At 35.8% G+C, this 21,611-nt stretch overlaps 1 protein-coding gene across 1 annotated transcript in view; it reads right to left on the bottom strand.

Annotated features, from left to right (window-relative positions):
• Positions 1-9,917: 9,917 nt before the first annotated feature.
• Positions 9,918-21,611, bottom strand: part of HERC2 (HECT and RLD domain containing E3 ubiquitin protein ligase 2) — a gene marked incomplete at its 5' end in the record, with an annotated part of 200,575 nt that continues 188,881 nt past the window's right edge. The window contains 7 exons of the mRNA XM_027856650.1: positions 9,918-10,968; positions 13,004-13,216; positions 13,616-13,721; positions 15,037-15,227; positions 16,245-16,357; positions 16,986-17,180; positions 17,722-17,863. Of these exons, the coding sequence (XP_027712451.1) occupies positions 10,696-10,968; positions 13,004-13,216; positions 13,616-13,721; positions 15,037-15,227; positions 16,245-16,357; positions 16,986-17,180; positions 17,722-17,863 (1,233 nt within the window). The remainder of the gene's footprint in view (positions 10,969-13,003; positions 13,217-13,615; positions 13,722-15,036; positions 15,228-16,244; positions 16,358-16,985; positions 17,181-17,721; positions 17,864-21,611) is intronic.

Raw genomic sequence — 21,611 nt, 5'->3', positions numbered from 1 at the left:
TCAAAATCACTACCTTTGCAATTCACCAATACTACCCTTGCCCAAAACATTTTTGGAAGCTCCTCTTTCATAACTGTCTTTGAAGATTGTGGCATGTTTTTTTGCATACTCTCAATAGTGGCAAAGCTTCTATGAATGGAGCAATCAAAAGTCATTTGGCACCGAGGCTGGAGGGGCATCAAGATGAAGACTACCTTGCTTGGCTAAATCCAGGATGTGTTAAGTAATAAGACTGACATGCTTGTGTCACTTATAAGAGGGCCGTGTAAAATGTTAGCTCAACTGGAACATATTTGGGTTCCCACCATGACTATTTGGAAACTCATTTGCCCACATGTAAGTTCTGGAATGATTGCTATAAAATTAATCATATCACATTTGTAAATGTGAGTGATACACTGGATAGTCAGTTGTCTCAAACCACAGTCCCTGGAGGCAGACAAAATATTTAGAGGTTCTTTATCCCAACAGTAGCTGAATAATATTCCCTTCACATCATCCTGACCTTCATTTTATTTCCTTTCCTCACTTCCCTCAGAAGCCCTACAACATTTTTTGGAAAAAAAAAAAAAAATTAACTGCCTGGGATGGTTACCTACTCAGGTCCTAGAAGGAGACTGAATGACATAGTAAAAAAAGAACTAAACTAGAAAACAGAAGACCCAGATTCTTCTCTTAGAGCTATTACTGACTCTATATGACAGAGCTGGTCACAGCCTCTTTTAGAATTTAGGTTTCCTCAGTAAACCAAAGGCATTATACTTCAAGGACTAATAGTCTATAACTTCCAGCCAGCATCATAGGATCCAGGCAAATAAAAGAGCTGAGGCTCAAATGCTGGTCTCATTTCCCTAAGTCCAGTACATTTTCACTAAGTCTAGCACTTAGCACAATGTCCAGCACATATCTGGTTGTTTCAGTTGTGTGCAACTCTTTGACTCTATTTGGGGTTTTCTTGGCAAAGAATCTTGAGTGTACTGACCATTTCCTTTTCCAGCTCATTATAAATGAGGAAACTAAGGAAAACAGGGTTAAGGGACTTGCCCAGGGTCACAAAGCTAGTAAGTGTCTGAAGCTGGATTTGAACTCAGAAGATGTGTCTTCTTGACTTTGGGCTTGGTGCTCTATACACTGTACCACCTAGTAGAAGCTTATTAAATATTTATTGCTTTGAGTCATTGGAGTCCCAGGACTCAAAAATTGGAGGTGAAAGGGTCATTTAATAAGCTGAATTGTAATGCAGTAGGCATGGTCCCTAGTTAAATAACAGTAACAAGATCACAGTAAGATCAAAGGTCCCAGACACACATCTCTGGCAATTGGGCAAATGACTAATTTTCACTGCTTCCAGCTTGAAGCCCACCCACCCACCCCGACATCCCTACCCCAACTCCCAAACCCTTCTCCTTTGCTTTTCCTATCCCAATAACTAACATCAAGAGAAACAGAAATATACCAAGCAAGAGTCCTTGCTTCATTGAATAAATGGTTATTTAGAAATGGAACGATGTATTTCAACATTCCCTTTTCATGAGCCCTTCTCCAGTCCCTCCCATTCTCTCCCCACCTCTCCATTTCTCTGCAGCTCTATTCCTCAACAATTTTCCTGGATACTTCAAGTATCCTCCTTCACTGGGTCAATTACCTCAGCTAACACACCTAGGCAGCCAATCATCCCCCTCTCAAAAAAAAAGAGGTGAAAATACATACCTCCAGTGACAGCCTCATCCATATTCTTGTACATAAATGCAGGTGAATTTAGAGCAAACATGTCCTATTAGGTAAGAAGGGATCCTCTGCCTAAACTCTCCTCCTGCTATATTCCATTATACAAGGATCATTTAGCTTAGCCCCAAATGAAACAGGTTTCTGCATTCCTGACAGACTTTTCCTTGTGTGAGAGTTGTGTGCTGAACCAGAAGGGATAAAGAAGGGAGGAACCTGGGATCTCTGCCATGTCAGAATTCTTCTGATGATTCGGCTGAGATGAAGAGAACAAATAAAAATTAAACTAAAAAATTAAGTTTGAAAAAAAAGAAAGGAAATGAAATCACACTGTACTCTAGCATTGACTTGTTTACTAATGGGGGCCAAGTATCCTGAACATAACAGGAATGTGTGAAATCCCTGGAAGACTTCTCAAATTCAGGTTTGCAATTAGCAGCATTTAATATAACTAAAACTCTGATTCCTCATGTCACTCTAACAGAGGGCATAGGCTTCTAATTCATTTGAGTTTTTTGGGAAATATTGGCTTACATGAGAATAGTTTCTAATTACTGTAACTTTGTAGCAGGGAAGCCATTTCACACATGTGAACATGAAGCTCTTTTACCATTAGAATGGGTTGGCCATCTTGCTATTTAATTATTAAACACTGATACAATGCTATTATTTCATTTTGCAAATGGGGCATTTGAAGCATAGGATGTACATAATATCTTGTCCAAGGTTGCACATTTAGAATCTTACAATCTTACAATATATTAGACCTAGGAGAGATCTTAAAAATCATCCAGTATAGAGGTGTCTAAGTCCCTGCTCAAGGACTTTGAATGCAATCAAACTACATTTAAATGTAATTGGGAAATAACAAAACAAATAAAAATATAATATAGTTAATGTATGAATTTCTAAATCAAAGAGATTTAGATCCTTTATTATTTGAGTCTGATAACACAGCTCTGGTCCAACCTCTTCCTTTTACAGCTGCAAGGAGGCCCCAGAGAAGTTAAATGACTTATTCAAGGTCACATGGGAATAAGTGGCAGAACCAGGGTTTAAAACTTGGGTTCTCTGATGTAAAAACCAGGGCTTCCCACTGTACTGGAAATAGCTAGGTGGCCCAGTAAATAGAGTACTGGACCTGGAAGATCTGAATCCAAATTTAACCTCAGACACTAGCTGTGTGACCCTAGGCAAGTCACTTAACCTATCTTCCTCAGCATTCTCATCTGTAAAATGGGGATAACAACACCTACTTTACAGGGTTTTTGAGCTTCAACAAGAAAACATGTAAGTTGCTTTTGCAAACCTTAAAGCTATATAAATACTATTATTATTATGACATAATCTCCAAGTTACTTGCTTAATTCTGGCACTGTCCTCTCCAAGCATATTCCGTGAGAAAGACTAGCACCTCCCTAGTCCAGAAAAAGGGAAATGCTGAATACAGACAAAAGGAGAAGGCAGGCATGGAAGGGAAGAGATAGTAAACATGAACAATTACTTATTATTACTCACATGTGAATTATGCATCTTTTCCTAGGATTTCTGAATAGCATTTATGAGTAAATGCCTTAGGAAAACTGTTTCCTGAAAATGATAATTTTTAAAATGGCATTTCTATAGCAATTTAAGATCTTTTCTTCACAATAGGCAAATTGTTCCATACGTACTCCAATCCCTGCTGTTCACTCTCCTATCATTATCTAAATCAGAGAGGGGGACAGAAGGTATGTGAGAACGATAGTACTGGCTGAGGGGCGGGACCCTATACCCACAACCTTCAAATGTGCGGCATGGACAAAACCAAAGCTGCCCCTAGGTAGTAACATGCTGACAGTGGCAAAGAATGAAAAGCCCAAACAGAGGCACCCATAGTCCCCAATAATGAAACTACTATTCACTTACCTACAGGTTGTAGTAAAAGAAACTGAAGAAAACCTGATACTGCAATGAAAAATGTTCTTTGTTTTGACAACCAGATATGACCATAACTAAAATACAGAGTTAATTTGCCTAAAGAGCATTCTAAACAAACTCTCCATAGGATTAGAGATGTAAGAGTACTACACCACATAAAAGCTGGAGAAACAATGGAGTTTCTGATGGAATACCACCCACCCACCTAAGACCTACAAAGATTAGGAATATGCTTGAAAGGAGACCAGAGGAGCACTGTGATGGAAGTAAACAGCCTGACCTGATTAAAGCTGAATTTTTTAGGCATTAAAGGAATTTTGAATTGAGCATTACCCCCAAAAGAATGAAATATTGAAAGAATGCACTGAAATCTACCCTAAAGCAATGAAATAGAGGTCTAGCCAAAAATTCAGTCTTGTGATCCTGTCTTTTAATCAGCAGAGCCTTTATACATATTTGTTAAACCTGCCTACCAGCCTTCTTCAGCTCCAGCCCTTTCATTGGTCACTTCCCATTCCCAAGCATCACACCAATATAGCAGTCTGAAGAATTCAAAAGATCTTTCTGACAGAGACAGAGATGCTGCTAGGCAACAGTTTCAATCACAAAGGAAAAAGGTATTATATATTTATTAAAACAAGGAAATGCAACATACTGTTTACTAAAAGGGAGGAAATTCTTAACCCTGGTGGTCAATGGGACACAAAGCCTAAGATGAAGGCTTACTAACGACTAAGAAAAACACAATTTTAAAAAAAGGAACATGCAAACAACAGAGATATCCCACAAGAAACCTAATTAGGCAAACTAAAATTTTGTTGGGTTCCTAAATGCTAGTTTTCACAGGACTCTTGGGTTTAATATTATGCCTTGGTCATTCCCACAATATTGAAATATCAGAGTTTTAAGTAACATTCTGGGAACCTACAGAATGGTTAAAAATAAGTCATTTCTTGCCCCTTCCCAAAAAAAAACAAATGAGTCTTAAATCCTTTCCATGAGCCCAAACAAAAGAACTTAGTAATACAAACAAATGAGCCTGTGCTGTAAGTTAAAATGGAAATCAAAACAATAAAGAATCATGAGATTTCAAGAAACTGAAAAGAAAGGCTCTGGACTTGATAGAGGAATTTCCCATTTTAAGTCATATATTAGATGCTTTTCTTTATTAGCCTTAAAGTCAACATCAAGTAATCTCTAACTCTATGGCTTACATTATGTGAATGTCATGTTAACAGTAAAATATGTGTGAAATAAGATTAAACAGTCTCATAAAAAGCACTACAGCACTTCTAAGAAACAATCCTTTGATCTCAAGAGCTTATACTCTACATGCTCCATTAACTAAATTCAGAGTAACTCAAAACTGACTTTCCTGAAAACATCATATACTTCTCTTCTCTCATACTTACTCTACCACAACAAAATTGAAAGGATCACCTTTGATTGTACTGAAGTTCAACACAATCCAAACACAAACAATTCATTAGAGATTTTTCCTAGCATCCCTAATGGCTGCCCAGATAAGTTCAAGAAAACTTAGAAAATGTTAAACTACTAAACCAATATATATAAAAGTGTATTATGCTAAATAACAAATGAACAACCTGCAGGAATGGGTCATAAAAGGCAGTGGGAAAAATAATTTTCAGTGCTAAAGGGAAAGTTAGCCACCACTAAAGCTTTAGGCAAGATTACTTTTCATTGGAAAACAGCTCCTTTCTCTTATCACTACCAAGCAACTCTTCCTTTCACTGGACTCCAACCCCACACCCAGGTACTTAGTATGCTCAAGATGCCTCAAAGTCTGGTGGAAAGATTCCCCACCCAAGGCATTCCAAAATCAACTCTTTTCCTTCAAAAGATCCATTCTCTTGTTGCTTATTCTAACGGGAGGAAAAGCAATTCTGACTACACAATTGATTTCCTCAAGTCTAGGTTTGACCTTATCCCCACATTCATAATCAACTCTAGATAATTTTAAAATCTTTTGTCTTTTAAAGACTTTTATAACTTGGTCCTCTCCAACCTTCCCAGTCTTTTTATGTTACTTCCCTCCATATATAGTGTGATGATCCAGTGACACTGACCTCCTTGTTGTTCCTCACTGTACTCCATCTCCTGAATTCATGAATTTTTACTGGCTGTCCCATAATTGGACGTATCTCAATCCATAACTGGAATTGTCTCCCTTCTCATCTCTGCTTTCTCAATTCCCTAGCTTCCTTCAAGTTTCAGCTAAAGCCCCACCTACTGCAAAAAGCCTTTTCCTGGTCCTCCATAAATTTAGTGCCTGCAATTTATCTTCAACTTATCCTGTATATATCTTGTTTATTCATAGTTGTTTGCATCTTATTTCCCATTAGACTTTGAGTGTAGGCACTCATTTGCCTTTCTTTGTAATCTCCAGCTTTTATCACTGTGCCTAGCAAATAACAGGAATTTAATAAATACAAGTTGACTTAACCCCACACTAACGTGTGAATCAACCTAGGCTTAACCCTCCCAGAAATTACTTGCATTTTAAAACAGGAATGAGTATCTAATTCATAGAATGGGGAGCGGACCCCCAGAAGAGAATAGTTTTCTTAGAAAAGGATCTTAAGTTCTTCTCTAGGCCAACATCTTCAACCCAACCCCCAACAAATCAGCAACTTTGGCAAACCATTTCTGAAAGACTATTCTTCCTGCTACAATACAGCAAAGATGACAAATCTTCTAAAAAGCATTTTCTAGCAGGTATAAAAAGTTGAGGTTTGAGGAGATGATCCTAAGAGTTTCCTAAAAAACCATTCAGCTTTACATTGAAAATATTTCTAAATGATTGTTTGGGACTGAAACACATATTGTATTAATTACTTTGGAAAGGGTACGAACAATAAATTGAGACAGGGGAGATAAGGAGGCAGACAGATCAGGTAGGGCGCTATTACAATTGCATATGTGAAATGTGTATGTGATGAGGGTCTGAACTACGTTAAAAGCAGTAGCAGTGAAAAGGAAACAGAATCTACCTGTTGGAGGTAAACTAGACAGGCCTTAGCAACTTGGATTGGGGCTGGGAGGATGAGAAAGGGAGAGGGAAAGATGATGACTCAAAGGTTTCAAAATGGGTGCCCAAGAAAATGGTGGCACTTTCAACAAAGTTTTAGATATTGACATAATATCCAGGTGGAGATGCCCTTCAAGCCATTGGAGGGTTAAAAAGTTGGAGTACAGGACAGCTAGGTGGCCCAGTGGATAAAGGGACAGGTCTGGAGGCAGGAAGACATGAGTTCAAATCCAGCCTCAGATACTTACTAGCTGTGTGATCCTGGCAAATCACTTAACATTGTTTGCCTCAGTTTCTCATCTGTAAAATAAGCTGGAGACCACTCCAGTATCTTTGCCAAGAAAGCCCAGATAGGGTTACAAAGAATGGAACACAACTGAATAACAACAACAGGAATGGAGTTCAGGTTATGGATTGGGATAGATTTGAGACTTTTGTAAAGAGGCGATAAATTTTAGTTACATGAATTGATAAAATGGTCATGGGTGAAAGAGGGGAGAAAGAAAATGGGCTGAGACAGAGCCTTCAGTGACTCCCATATTTAGATGGTTACAGAAAGATGAAGAACTAGTGAGAGACCAAAAAGAATAGGTAAAACAGGAGAACAACTCTTACTGAAGTAAATGGAGGAGAAAATACTAAGAGAAAGGGATAATCAACAGTGTTGTGATATACAAAGGTCAAAGAGGGTGAAGACTAAGAAAAGGCCAGTGAATATGACAAAGTAGGTGGTCAGGAGTCGCATAAAGAAAGTGGTTTCAGCAGCATGTGGGGACAGAAACAGATGTATAAGGGGTTAATTTGCAAGTTCATGTGGAGTAAGTAATTAAAGGCAGCAAAGACGGTTATGTAGAAGTTTGGCAGTGAAGTGAACGAAAGAAAGGACACAACAGTTTGAAGAGATAACAGGATAAATGAAAAGGTTTTTGGACTAAGTAATAAAATAACCCATATTTACATAGCATTCCAAAATATGTGAATGCTTTCCTCACAAAAACTCTAAGGTAACTCAAATATCATTATTCCTCTTTTACTTATGGGAAAACTAAAAGTTTACAGAGGGTAACACAGAAAGTCACACAGCTAATAAGTGTCATCTAAGAAATATAATTATACCCAACTCTGTCAAATCTAAATTCAGTGCTCTTTTTCATTTCATCACACTTTCTCTGGCCAAGTTTTCTCAACTGCTGAATGTGGAGGTAGAATTAGACGATCTAATGGCTCCCTCCAATTCTAAGATTCTATGACTTTTTCACAGAAGCAAGCTAGTACATAGAGTGCTAGGCATGGAGTCAGTGAACCTGAGTTCATATCTGGCCTCAGACACATACTAGCTATGTGATCCTGGGTAAGACACAACTGCCTCAGTTTCCTCAACTGTAAAATGAAGATAATAACAGCACCTATTATTGCAGGGCTCTTGAAGGATCAAATGAGATTTCTGTAAAGCAGGCACTACATAAATGTTTTCATTTCCTTCCTTCCACCTGCATGTAGGCAATGGGGAACCACTGAAAGTTTCTGGACAGAGGAATACTTATGGAAGTTTAACAAGGTAGGCATATGCAGGAAAGACTGAAAAGGGGAAATAGGTGGAAGCACAGAGATCAATTAGATTTTTGTAATAATCCAGGTATGAAGTGACTGACGGCTTGAACAAATGGCAGCTGAAATAAAAAGGAAAGGACTGACGTAAGAAAGAATGTGAAGGCTGAAGCAAGATATACTCATAGTTGATTCAATGTGAGAGAATGGAGCAAAAGGCAAACAACACTGAGGTATGAACTAGCAGGCAAAATAATTGGAAATCTACAGATCAGATATCCATTAATAAAAATAATGATGATGGTGATGACAATAAATAACTAATATTTACATATGTCATTAAGGTTTGCGAAGTACTTTGCAGGCATTATTTCCTTTGACCCTCACAACAAACCTATAAGACAGGTGCTATTATTACACCTATTTTACAGATGAGAAAACTGAAGCTGAGAGAGAATAAAAGATTCGCTCTGGGTCATACCAGTAAGTGTCTGAAGCAGAGTTCAAAATCAGGGCTTCCTAGTTCCAAGTCCAAAATTCTACTCACTATGCTACCTAAAGTTTCTGAAATAGTTTGCAGTTTCCTCTTGAGAGGTATAATTTTTTTGGATATGTCTAAGCTAATATTCCAACAAATGGGTTTCAAATTGGGGAAATTCCATAATCCTGGTGCTAAGAATTATATGAAGTTTCAATAAATCTACACACAAACACACACAACACAACACAAAACTATAGCCTAGCATCACTACACATTAACACTGATGGCTTGCTACCCAAATTGGTAATGGAACATACTAACTCCTAATTTCAAGTGTTCAGAGATTTACCTGAAGTAAATATGCCACTGAAATATTTGCAGTCAGATGATGAGAATAAATAATTCTTCTCAGTGCCAGGAGTTAAGAACTTAAATTGCCAAAAGTAATATCTACCCTACTAATTTTTTCTTCCTCTGGTAAAGACTTCTGCCATATATTATTGACTCTGAGCAGAAAGACTGTGACCCTGCCAGAATTTACAAATAGGATCATGGTAAAAAGCCAGACTATAAAGGATACAAATTACTAACCTAAACAGTAGCCTACACACAAATAATGAGGATATGGCTACCTGCTGTATTAAGTAAATTTTCTATTCTTCAAAGAGAAAATCTACTCAAATAGGTTTTAGGAAACTATTATGTACCAAAAAAAAAGAGTTTAAGAAAAAACAGAATTCAAGAAAGAAAGCACCACAGTTCTATAAAATCCAGGCCAAGATGGGAGATAAATCTGGCTATACCCTGGCTTGGTCACGAGTTAAAGGAGACAGGTCTATTACTAACTACTTGTGTTACTATGGACAAGTTATTTAACATCTCCAACCTTAGTTTTCTCATCTGTAATATGCGTGCTATATAATCCCTAAAATCCCTTTTTCAAGTAAATTCAAGAGAAGATTGCTTTTTCTATTTTTGTTTTTCATTTGCTAATAGTATCTCCTCTCCCTTCATAAAGTACCTTTCACCAGAAATAAAACACTTTCACATTCTTGGAAGTTACAATATTTAATATCATTTTCTCAATATGTCACTCACCAGAAAAGACTGACTATTGCTGTGTTAAAGACTAGGGTTTTTTTAATAGTAAACATTGATGCTATTCTAAGCAGATAAGAAGTTCAGCCTAAATTCTTGTGATGGATGGTTTATTTGAAGGGAATAATAATTTTTGCATATACATGGCACAAATTAATTATATACAGTATACTTTCCATGATAAAAGTTATGATGCTGTTCACAGAAAGGTATCAATTTAAGATACATAATACATAAGCTAAAATATACACATAGGGAGAAGAGTGAGAACCAAATGGTCTTTTTTATTATTTAATAACCTCAGGATGTATTTCAAGGAATACTGATAATTTAATGTTCAAAAAGTTTTTAATAAACAAACTTCTAGTAAAGTTAATCAAAATATTTATAATACTATTCAATAGTTGCACAATATTTCCAATATACAATCAAGAAGATGCACAGTACAACACTTAATAACAAAAAAAATCTATTGCACCCACAATCAAAAATGTTTCACTTCCTTATTTTCTGGATGCTGCACTACTATATATATATATAAACATTTACAACACTTTAGTAAACACAAAAGTTCTAAATGTAATGCAGCATAATGAGCGTAGGAGGGGTGAACTTCACCTTTCAAACTGAATGTTAAGTGTCCATATACAATGCCATTTACTCAAAGCTGATTTATAGGTCATAAACCATTATTCCTATTGTGAACAAACAACACACTTTCCCTGTACCATGTTGAGAAGATTAATATTCCTTTTGTTATACACAACTGGTATTCAGCACTTCACATGGTCCTGTAGCAGAATGCCAATGCTAACCTTCCGTCTCAGTGCTTGACCATAACCTGATGTCTTATGACAAAATATTTTTCATTTCAGTGTCCTGTTAAATAATCTTGGGTAGAGTCCGACGCAAATGAATCTGCATCTTCATTATCTGAATCATCACTGCTGTCATCAGCAGCTGGTTCTCCTGTGAGTGCTATCCGGGCATAATCATCAGTGTCTATAGATTTGCAAAAATGAATGGCATATTTCAGTTTTTCCTCTAGTACTTGTTTACAGGAATACCTGGGTAACTTCAGCAAAAAGAAGCAAGTGTATGATTCTGGAAGGAAGTGGTCAGGCGGATTGTACTTATCCAAAACCTACCAGTGGAAAAAAAAAATGAACTTAGACCACATAGCAAAGAATAATTATGAAATTCAGCAAACATTTAAAAAATCCATGATACCTATATCAAGCATAGTAACACATTAACCAAATTATATTATTTCATATAAATATAAAATATATAAAATGTAAGAAATATAGCATCAGTCTCTTTTTTTTCTTCTATATTTGGTTACTTTTTTTCTATTCTAGATCACTTAGACATAAGGACATTTTTATTAGTTGTAGCATAATGTTGGTGCTTTGAATTATTCTATTTTTATTAAATTCTGGACAATGGAAATTATAACACAGAGGGAACTGAGTTTATAGACATGATTAATTTTTTTTTAAATGGAAACTATATTGAGCTAATTTAAAAAGCATAAATGTTAAAATTGTATTTGTAGCTAAGTAAAAAAAAATCCCTCAAAAAAAGGGCAAACAGTAAATTACCGCACCTGCTATTTTATTCATATCAAATACATAACATGACAATGAAAGTCAAACGCTTCCAGCACTTAACTTTTTGCTTGCACAGCAAGGACCCTTTAATACGTGGAGTGTACCAAATACACACTGTCATATCTCAATTCAAGTGAGCTATATTTCGAAAAAGTCTCCTCCATTTCAGTCTCCCATGGCCGGGGACAGAAATACCATGAAAGCCCTTCTGTTTGGATCAATAAGCTCATCAGTCATTCCTGACACTCAGAAATCTAGGAAACAACCTAGAAAAGTATGTGCAGAATGGAAATTGAGAGGGAAACTAAATTATTTCAAAGCACTTTCTGATTTGACAATATGCATTTCAAAATTGTAGCCTTTTTGGGGAACTGGTCAAAGGATAACTTCAGAATTAAGAATCAGGGGGCTCCAAATCTTATAAATCTCCTAGAATCAGCCAGGAAAAAAAGTGACATGAGATATTCTTGTAGAGTACTCTCAAATATGATTCTTCAGTAGATCTATTTTTCCTTTAAAAGGGAGTTGAATCCCATTAGACAAACTGTGATGAGGTTTGAGGACTAAGTCACCATATCTTAATTTCACATAGAGTCCCAAAACTCTTAGCATTAAGGCTTTTGGGACACCCATATAATTTATCTTTGTAACACATCACCTAGTACATAGTAGGCACTTAAAAATGCTTGATTATTTAATATAACATAACATTTCTATTAGGTTAGGATAAGTAAAATTCATTTTACAGCCATTTAACAATGATTCAGACACAAAAACTAATATTTTCTGCAGCCTTCTGATTTTCTAGGTCAAATGATCTATGATTCTGAATGAAAAACAATGTATTTTTTTTTAAAACAGCCTAAAGAAAACATATACATCAACTAGTACCTATATGGTACCTTAACAAAGCTGCAAAATTTCAGAGTATATTGATATCCAGATTTAAATAGAGATTTAAGCTATGAAGGATACTTTCCTCAACTCTGGGGGGCATATAGTATATCACCATTTTACAGATGAGGAACCTAACTTCTGAGAAGTTAAGTGACTTCTTCATGACCATACAGCTAGTCTCTTAGACAGGACCAATGTTTAACTTGAACTAATATCTCATGACCCCACTCTATTCCTGACACCATGGTATCTTCTAAATGGTGGTCAGATAAATTACAAAAAGGTAAGGGAATGGCCTTATTCAGCCACGGATATATCTTTTCAACCTTCTAGGTTTGCCAAATCAGTAGGGGTGTGTGAGGTTTTTCAGATGTATTAAATTTCAGGAAAGAAGAGGAGGTGCAAAAATACTGAAGAAATATAAAAAGATTTAAAAAGAAGCTAGTCTAAATCTGTGAGATAGACCACTGACAATACAATCAATTAAAAATTACTTCAAGATATGCACAGCTAGAATAATAGATATCTTTCTATTTTCCTGAGAACCTAAGTGGATTTATGGAAGTTATTCCTGTTGTATGTTATTTATCAAATTAATTTTTAAGTCAGTGAAGGAACTCCCACTGTCACAGAACTCCTGCTTTCAACAACCAACACCATCAACCTTACCTGAATAACAAAGTCTCTGCCTCTGAAATCAGCAATTGTTCTAGGAAGTCGTGTTCTGCCCCACACAAAACGGAGGAAGAGAGAGCGCTCCGTATTAGAGAAGGATTCCATCACTTCCCAGAACCACTGGATCAGAGAGGCAGTAGGTTCAATTCCTTTATATGTGGCTACAGATTTTAAAAGATGAAGTGGAATATCAGGGCTTCCACATACCTGGGAAAACAATGTCTCATTAGAACTACTAGAAAATTTTCAAGCTTTTGTATTTTCCACACAAAAAACAATTCTCTTCTTCCTTGAAAGTCTTACATGACTAACATACATTACCTGTTATTATTGGTGAGACATTTAACTGCTTGACTCCAGAGATTTAAGTATTTATTTAAAGTCAATACAACCCTTACATTAATTTTTCTTTTTGTTAGAACTATCTACCCAATTTAATTTTGTTTTTTAGCTTCAATTAACATGCATGCATACACTTTAGGCCTGCAAATGAGAGCTTAAAAAAAGAAAACAAAACTAGAGCAATGTTTTGGCATCAAGATAGGTTCTACCTATATCCTCTACGAGACAATCCAATGAAAACAGAAAATAAAGAAGCAAACATACCATAGTTTCCAGTTCATATCCAGTAAAGAGTGAAAGAAGAGGAACAGGGACAACTCGAGCCATTCCTTCCCGTACTGCAGCAACTTGTTCATCAAATTCATGGAGCCTAAATAAAAGTATACATTATGATTGAGGCTGGGACTTTAAATTCTTGTCTTTAGTGGGGTTTTTTGCTAGTCCTATCAAATGCCAGAATACTGGTGTTTCATTTCCTTACCACATTACATCTTAATAAAAGGCCTCAAATAACAGTATTTTTTACAATATTTTGTTCATTTAAGATAGTATAAAATTATTATTCTTAAGAAAAATACTGTTGTAGAAAGCTATGTAAAAAGATATGAACATTTAAAAATCAAGCAGTTAACAACATTCAATTAGACCCCACTGCGTACAGAGCATTGAGTAAGACACAAAACAAAAAACAGAAAAGAAGTCCCCTCAAAGAATTAAGGAGAAAGTTTCTCTTAGCAAAGAATAATTAATATAAATGACATGACTCTCCATTTATTTATATAAATACCAACTCAGAGGTTAGTTTTATATATATGTGTGTGTGTGTGTATACACACTCACACATACATATATACACACACACATATATACATATATATATGACAGAACAAATGTTTTAGATCCAAAAGGCAAAAATATCCGTCAGAAAACGTACATGATCATAATCATAATAATCCATCTATAAACATTTACTGGACACCTCCTACATATAAAGCAATGTACAGGACAGAAAATAGTATGAAACAGGGCAGTTGTCTTCAAAGAGCTTATAATCTAGTATAGGAGACAAGAAGTAAATGTAGTATGTTACAACACTAAGAAACATTTATTATCAGCTACACACCCCAAGGCCATATAGGGTGGATGTTGGTAGGAATTCAAAGAAATAGAAAGACAGTCTCTTTTTTCACAAAATTTCCATGTAGACTATATGACCTCTGAGCTCTCTCTGCATTTTCTATACCATGATTCAATTCCTAAAAAAGTATACATAACTGCTGAGTTTTGTTTACCTTTCATCTAGCTATTGTTCCAAAAAATTTGAAACTTGGATCCTATAACCAGAAAAACAGCTTTGAGGATATAAAATTATAAATAGGCAAAAAAACACCAAAGCATTTATTATCAGTTGACCAATCTGCCTCTATCTAGCACATTCTACTTGCAATTTCAGACAAGCTGCATAAACTCTCTGGGCCTCAGTTTCCTCATGTAAAACAAATGTAATGAAATATAGATATTCTCAGCAGTCCCTTCCAACTCTGAATCTGTGAGCTATGATTCCATGATCTGGGGAAATTTTAGACTTCTATGAGGAGCACTTTGTCATATACAACCAAAACATTTTAAGAAATGGTGAATGTTTCAGGAAGTCTAAACAATTGAGAAAAATAATTCCCACAAACCTGTAATTTATTGCCAATCTAACATATTCAGCACGGTTGTCCAATGTAATGTGGGTATATTTAGAGCTCAACTGAATATCCTGACCACTTGCACTCGGCACTGTGAAGGGAAGGCTCATTGCCTCAAACTCCTCAGAAGTAGCTTCATTGTCCCGGATGTACATCAACCCAGGAATAAAGTCTTTATCAACCTTTCAAAAGAAAATGATAATCTGCATAGTAAACCAACCCAATTATTCATCCAATAACAATAAACACTGATGCAGATTCATATGAAAACATATGCTTTATTTTGCACATTTACAACACAATCTATTTATTAGTACTTTGCACTATCTGTGCTCATAAATAAACTAAAAAAAATTTTCTGAACAAGCATTTCATCCTGGGAGAAGAAAATATGAAGTAATTTCATTCAAAGAGCTTCTCCAAATTGACATCTGACATTGTACACAGTAAGAGCACTATTGTATGATGATCAACTGTGGATGACTTGGCTAGTCTCAGCAATACAAAGATCCAAGACATTCCAAAGAGCTTTTGATGAAAAATACTGCCACCTCCAGAGAAAGAACTGATGAAGTCGGAATGCAGATGGAAGCACACTATTTTTTACTTTCTTTGTTTTTTCATGGGTTTTTCTTGGCCACAGGGGTAGGGAGTGGTGGGGAGGCGGGGAGTGTTTTCCTTTCACAACACGACTAATACGGAAATATGTTTTACATGACTACACGTGTACAATCTATATCAAATTGCTTGCCTTCTAGATGAGGGAGGAAGGGAGAGAAGGAAGGAATTTGGAATTTAAAAATTTTTTAAATCAAATGTTAAAAATTATTTTACATGTAATTGGAAAAAGACAAAATATAAAAAAACTGACTTCTGAGAAAGAAAAAACAGGTTTTAAGTGCCTCATCTGTAAAAAGGCGGGGGTCTAGACTTCGTGACTTCTCAAATACTTTCCATTTCTAACACAGTAAGATTCTATGGCTCTGTAATTTTAAGCTACATGACTATTAAGTATTAACTTCCCAAATAAACTAGTTTAGCTACAACCTAGGCTATATAAAAATTTTTCAAAATTAAGAAATAACACCAGATGCCATTTTCTTAGCCATGTATCTCTATTTGACAGAACACATTTCTTTCACAGCTCCACATTTTTTTTTGCCTATCATTGTAGGTAAATACAATATATTATACCTTACCTCACTGAGATCAGCAATTGTAAGGTTCATCCCCGCCAGCTGCTTCCAGACGGGCTCAGCAAGGTTGAGGCTTAATGGACTGCCAGTTCGAATGGCAATGCCTAGTAACACACCTGATAATTTTTCAAAATAAAAATGACAGAAATATTTTGAGGATAGTGCCTAAATATTTTCCCATATAAATTACAACAGGGAATCCAGCTGCACTCAGTGTGATTTTAGGACTTTATTAATGCTATCAAAGTTCACATTCCACAGAGTTTGTTTTTTGTTCAAAGTGCTTTGCCTCATCTAAAATCTGTAAATTGAGCATCTTTTATTTTTACAGTGGTTAGCAATTTTTGACAGACATTGGTTGTTCCAAATTTCCAACTTGTTTTTATATCCTAAATGCTGTGTTTCTTAATGGCTAGTAATTTTTCATGCTTTTTTCACCAATGGAAAAGAGTTAGACACATTTATCATCACATATCTTGGAAATCCTATTTTTAGGCTACATTAGGATTTACAAAACACTTTCCCCACAAAAAAAAAAAACAACCCTCCAAGAAAGACACTACAGATTTTATTTCCATTTTGAAGATGGAAAGAACGAAACTTGGTGAGGTTAAATGCATAGGACTTTCCTACAGTTACAAAGGAAAAATTAGGAAATGAGGCCTCAAACCTAAGTCTTCTGATTCAAATTCCAGGGGTCCTGTCCTAAATTAACAAAGCATTAGATAGTTTATCACAACCTACCCAGGAAACGAAACATATTTGTATGCAAGGAAGATTTAGCAGCTGGGTTCAATAAGAAGCAATCTCTATTGGCCCCAGATTCATCTCTGCCATTTGGAGTTACAATTAGGAGAGGAGTAAGTCCATTTTGGAGTTCTTCACACATTTCTGCTATGGACTCACTGTAGCCACCTCCACAATCATCCACAGACTCACCTTGAAAGGAAAATGAAAGTTGACAGAAATTCATAGATTGTAAGAAAAACATATACATACATACACATGCATACATATGTATATGATGAGCATTCCTGTTATCTCCAATCAGTAATGACTTTTTTTTCCTAGGACCTCAAATAACACTTTGTTTCTATAACTCTCTCATGCACATACTCATCATTGTTGTCATAACCCTCTACTAGATGATGAATTCCATGAGAGCAAATTATTTGTGTTCTCCTCAACCTACACTCCTAGTAGTTATCAAAGTGACAAATGTTTGCTGAATTTTAACTTTCATATTAAAACTTTTAACATTTAACTTTTTGCATTAAAATAATTTTTTGCACTAAGCTGAATATTTACTTAAGTTAATAACTGAATACAACTTCATGGTACTCATGCTTGGGTCCACTTACAAAATATTTTGTCTATTTAAATAGCACGTCATTTTTTTTTTCACTTTTTTGTGAATGTGATCAATATATTATAGAGTAGGCAAGGTAAATAAAAAAATCATAGAGGGAAAAATTCTTACCAACAAACTTGACTTTCCACACTCTATGAGGTAGGAGGAGGCTGTCTGGACTAAATGAACTCATTTTAGCACACATTTGACCAAAAACAGACTTGGTACCATCAGGGCCAGCCAAACCACCCTTACTCCTTGATCGTTTTACCTAAAACATAAAAAGATGTACACTGTAAGGGTGGTGCAACAAAAATTTGTATTACTCATTTTGTTTTGAACAAATAAATGTAAGATATACGGCATGGGGAAAAGATGCAAGATTCAACTAGAAACAATGTAACTACACCTATATTCCTTAATGGAGGAATTACCCACATCTCTAGTCTGAGTCTCATCTCAATGTTTCTTGTTACAAAACATCTCCTGTATCTACAATTTCTAATTCATACTTACTGCCACAACCTTAGTATAGGTTTTGGCCATCTGTCACTTAGGCAACTGTAATCCAAATCTCTGAGTGCCTCACATCTAACCCTAGTCTCCTTCAAATTAATATCCAGTGCCAAAGCTGGTTTTGTTGCCCATTTTTCTGACCATACTGACCAATTAGAGTTTTCTACTGAACTACAGAGAAAGTCCAAAATATTCACCTTCTGATTTGAAACAGGCCTTCCAGTATACCTCATTTCTCCTTCATTTCATATCTCCTACTGCAGTCTAGCATTTTTGTTCATCTCAGACACAAACTCTTTTAGTTGATCCACTGCAATTCTAACTTCAAAACTTCCTCCTAAGTTGTGCCAAATGCTTACAACATTTTTTCCTTGACAAATATGCCCAGTCAGGACTCTTCTATCACTTAATAGGCCCTTGGAAACAATCTGGATTTGTCCTGGGTGGAGATGGAAACAATTGTGGCTATTCCATATGTTTTTTACCTTAAAATCATTTACTCTTAATAAGAATAGTTTTAATACCTTTGCCATCTTCTTGTATATTAGTTCAATATTTTCATTCTGCTGATTTAAAAAAAAATTCTGCCTTTATGATAACTGACTTAATTTTTATACAGGTCATTAGGGTTTGCAAAGTGCTTTAAACACACTACCTCACTAAACTGTCACAACAATACAATGTGGTAGGTTCAGAAATTTAGAGATAATGGATGGAGAAAATAACATTATCTTCATTTTACAAATGAGGAAACTGAGGTCCAAAAAAGTTAGAAATCTTGCCCAAGGTCACAAAGCTAATGTAAGAGATAGGAACTAGATTCAAACCAAGGTCTTCCCAATTTCAAGTCTAGCAGTCTCCCCCGCTACCTCTCAGTGCATCTTAGTGCTGTCTTACTTTATAATCCTCTAATTGACAAATACATTATCTTTTTCATAGCTGCTACATGGTTCTTAGCATCATATTATTTGCTAATATGTCCTGTATACAAAGAGAACGAGAAAGAGAAAGGGAGAGAGGGAGAGAGACAGAGACAGAGACAGAGAACACAGACACAGACACACAGACACACAGACACACAGACACACAGACACACAGACACACACACACACACACACACACACACACACAGAGCAGTGCTTCATTCATCTGGTGACACAAGCAGGGTATGAAACAGTTCACACAAATTTTCCAGACAACTGAAGCTCTGAAACACCAAAATGTGACCATTTTAACAGAATTATCTCTGTATTGTAATAAACCTATTCCTATCTTAACAGAGTACAATGTGTAGGACTTAACCTTTCCTTGATGCCTCAGGGTCCTCAGATTACACAGTAGTACAACATACAGTGTTGCTCTCAGGAGTTCCTGGAGTACACAAGGCTGTTTGCCCCATACTAAATATCCCTGAAGCACTAACTATGCCTTTTAGAATGGTATCTGCTTTTCAGTTTTTGTATATTCCGTTATTGTCAATCTGTCAGCTGACACTTACTATTACCAATATCCCACATCCTTATATCTCCACTCTGAGCCCCAATCTACTACTGCAGGAACTGAACTAAATGTAAATAGCAAGAGTGAGGGCCTACGCTGTGGTTAGCTCATTAATTTCATGCACCAATTCTACTTACTCAGGTTCCTCTTTTGCTTACTCTCTTGCATTGAGGAGAGTGAGAACTGCCAGAAATATGACCTCCACGTAAGCATGGTTTTACTGCACAGATTTTTTTAGATGATGATTTTGGCTAGTTTAAGTAATGTTTTCCTCTCCTATGGTAATGAAGCTCTTTCAGGCACTTAGAGATTACTATTCAGTGGATTAAAGTTCATTATTACAAACTTTCTTTCTCTTGTTAAATGCCTGTTCTTTAAGTTTAATAAGATTCTGTGTGCTAACTAGCATGCATCAGTTACTACTCACTTAGCAAATCTAATGAATAGTAGGATTTACAAATTTACTATGAGTGATTTCCAAAGCTAGTAACGGTACATATCATATCCGTCTTTTTTCTGTTGAGCATTTGAATGTTATAACACATTTCTATAATACTGATCTTTTTCTATACTTCAAAAAGCCCACCATTTCCCAAGTGTTTGTACCTTTTCTCTCATCACAGAACATAATCCCTCTATGCTTTAGTAAACAGTTTCTATGAGCAGTGAACAAAAACAAAACCCCCCCCCCCAAAAAAATCCCCAAGTAACCAACTTTCTAGTGATGAGCTGCCAAATTGAGCTACACTATTCCCCTGAGAGAGACATATATAGTCAATCACCAGAATGACACTTAAAACCTTTCCATATTTCTGGGCATAATCACAGAGATTGTGCCTTTGGTATTATCTTCAAAAACCAAAAGTATTTAAGTAAATTTTACCAAGGTTTGGTATCACACTACTGTTCAGAAATTAATTCTAATATGACAAATTCAAAGACAGAAGCCAGACTGTATATTTTAATAAGGAAGAACTACTACAAATACTTACCCAAGGATCAAAAATTAGTTTTACATCTAGGAACCAACCCTCAAATTTTGAAATTTGACAAATTTTTTTCAGCTTTCAGAAAGAAAATAAATAAACGTAAGGGGAAATGCCCTAAACCTGTTGGTGCTTTCCAATTTAAGGTCAAAGGCTGTCACTCAAGGTCTATAGAAAATATCCTTGAGAAAAATGATGAGCACATCTAGCCAAGGCACTTCCTGGCCCACATATGGAGTGTACAGAAGTCCTCACAAGCAAATAACCCCTTCCCTGTACACACACATCCTCAAAAGAAGCAGAGTCCAAAACAAAGGTCAAGCTGGAACGGATTTTATGTAGCCTAAGTAACAAGCTTCCACTGATATTCATACCAAGGGCATTACCCAGTCCAATATTCTTTTCTTTTTCAAGTTATCATTACAGTGAAGTGAAAATGTATATAATAAGCAATATAGATCTATACACCACTACAATGGACAACAATGAAAAGAGCTAGATGTCACAACAACCTAGTACCTGAAACTTCTTCAACTCATTGTAACACTACTACAATTAAAGGACAGCATAGTTAGGGACAATAAAACAGGAACCTGTTATTATCTTAGTAATGTCAACCTACTGTGGATAACTTTGGACTACTCTGTGACTTAATTTTCTTTTACACTTAACTGAGATATCTTCTCAGTTATTGCAGATGGGACATACTGTGAAGTCACTATAAGATAAGTGTGTTTCATTTTATACAATAAAATATTCCTAAAAGTAAGCCAAATTGATGATAGAACTTTAAAAGAATCCCACTGAGAACGATCACCTTTCTATAGCCTCACATTAACACAGAAGCCTTTAACCTTAAATTGGGAAGCAGCAACATATTAGGGTTTTTTCCCTTCAGTTTGCTTTTTTCCCTGAAAGCTGAAAAATTTGTCCAATTTCAAATTAGGATTGACCTAATTTCAAGTAAGTGTTGATTCTTACATGCAAAACTAATTTTTGATATAGTTATAAATGAAT

The sequence above is a fragment of the Vombatus ursinus genome, unplaced genomic scaffold, assembly GCF_900497805.2.
Source record: "Vombatus ursinus unplaced genomic scaffold, bare-nosed wombat genome assembly UNPS02011591.1, whole genome shotgun sequence".
NCBI classification, from domain to species: Eukaryota; Metazoa; Chordata; class Mammalia; order Diprotodontia; family Vombatidae; genus Vombatus; species Vombatus ursinus.
The sequence above is the reverse complement of the archived record's forward strand: the minus strand, read 5'-3'. Positions and strand labels throughout refer to the sequence as shown.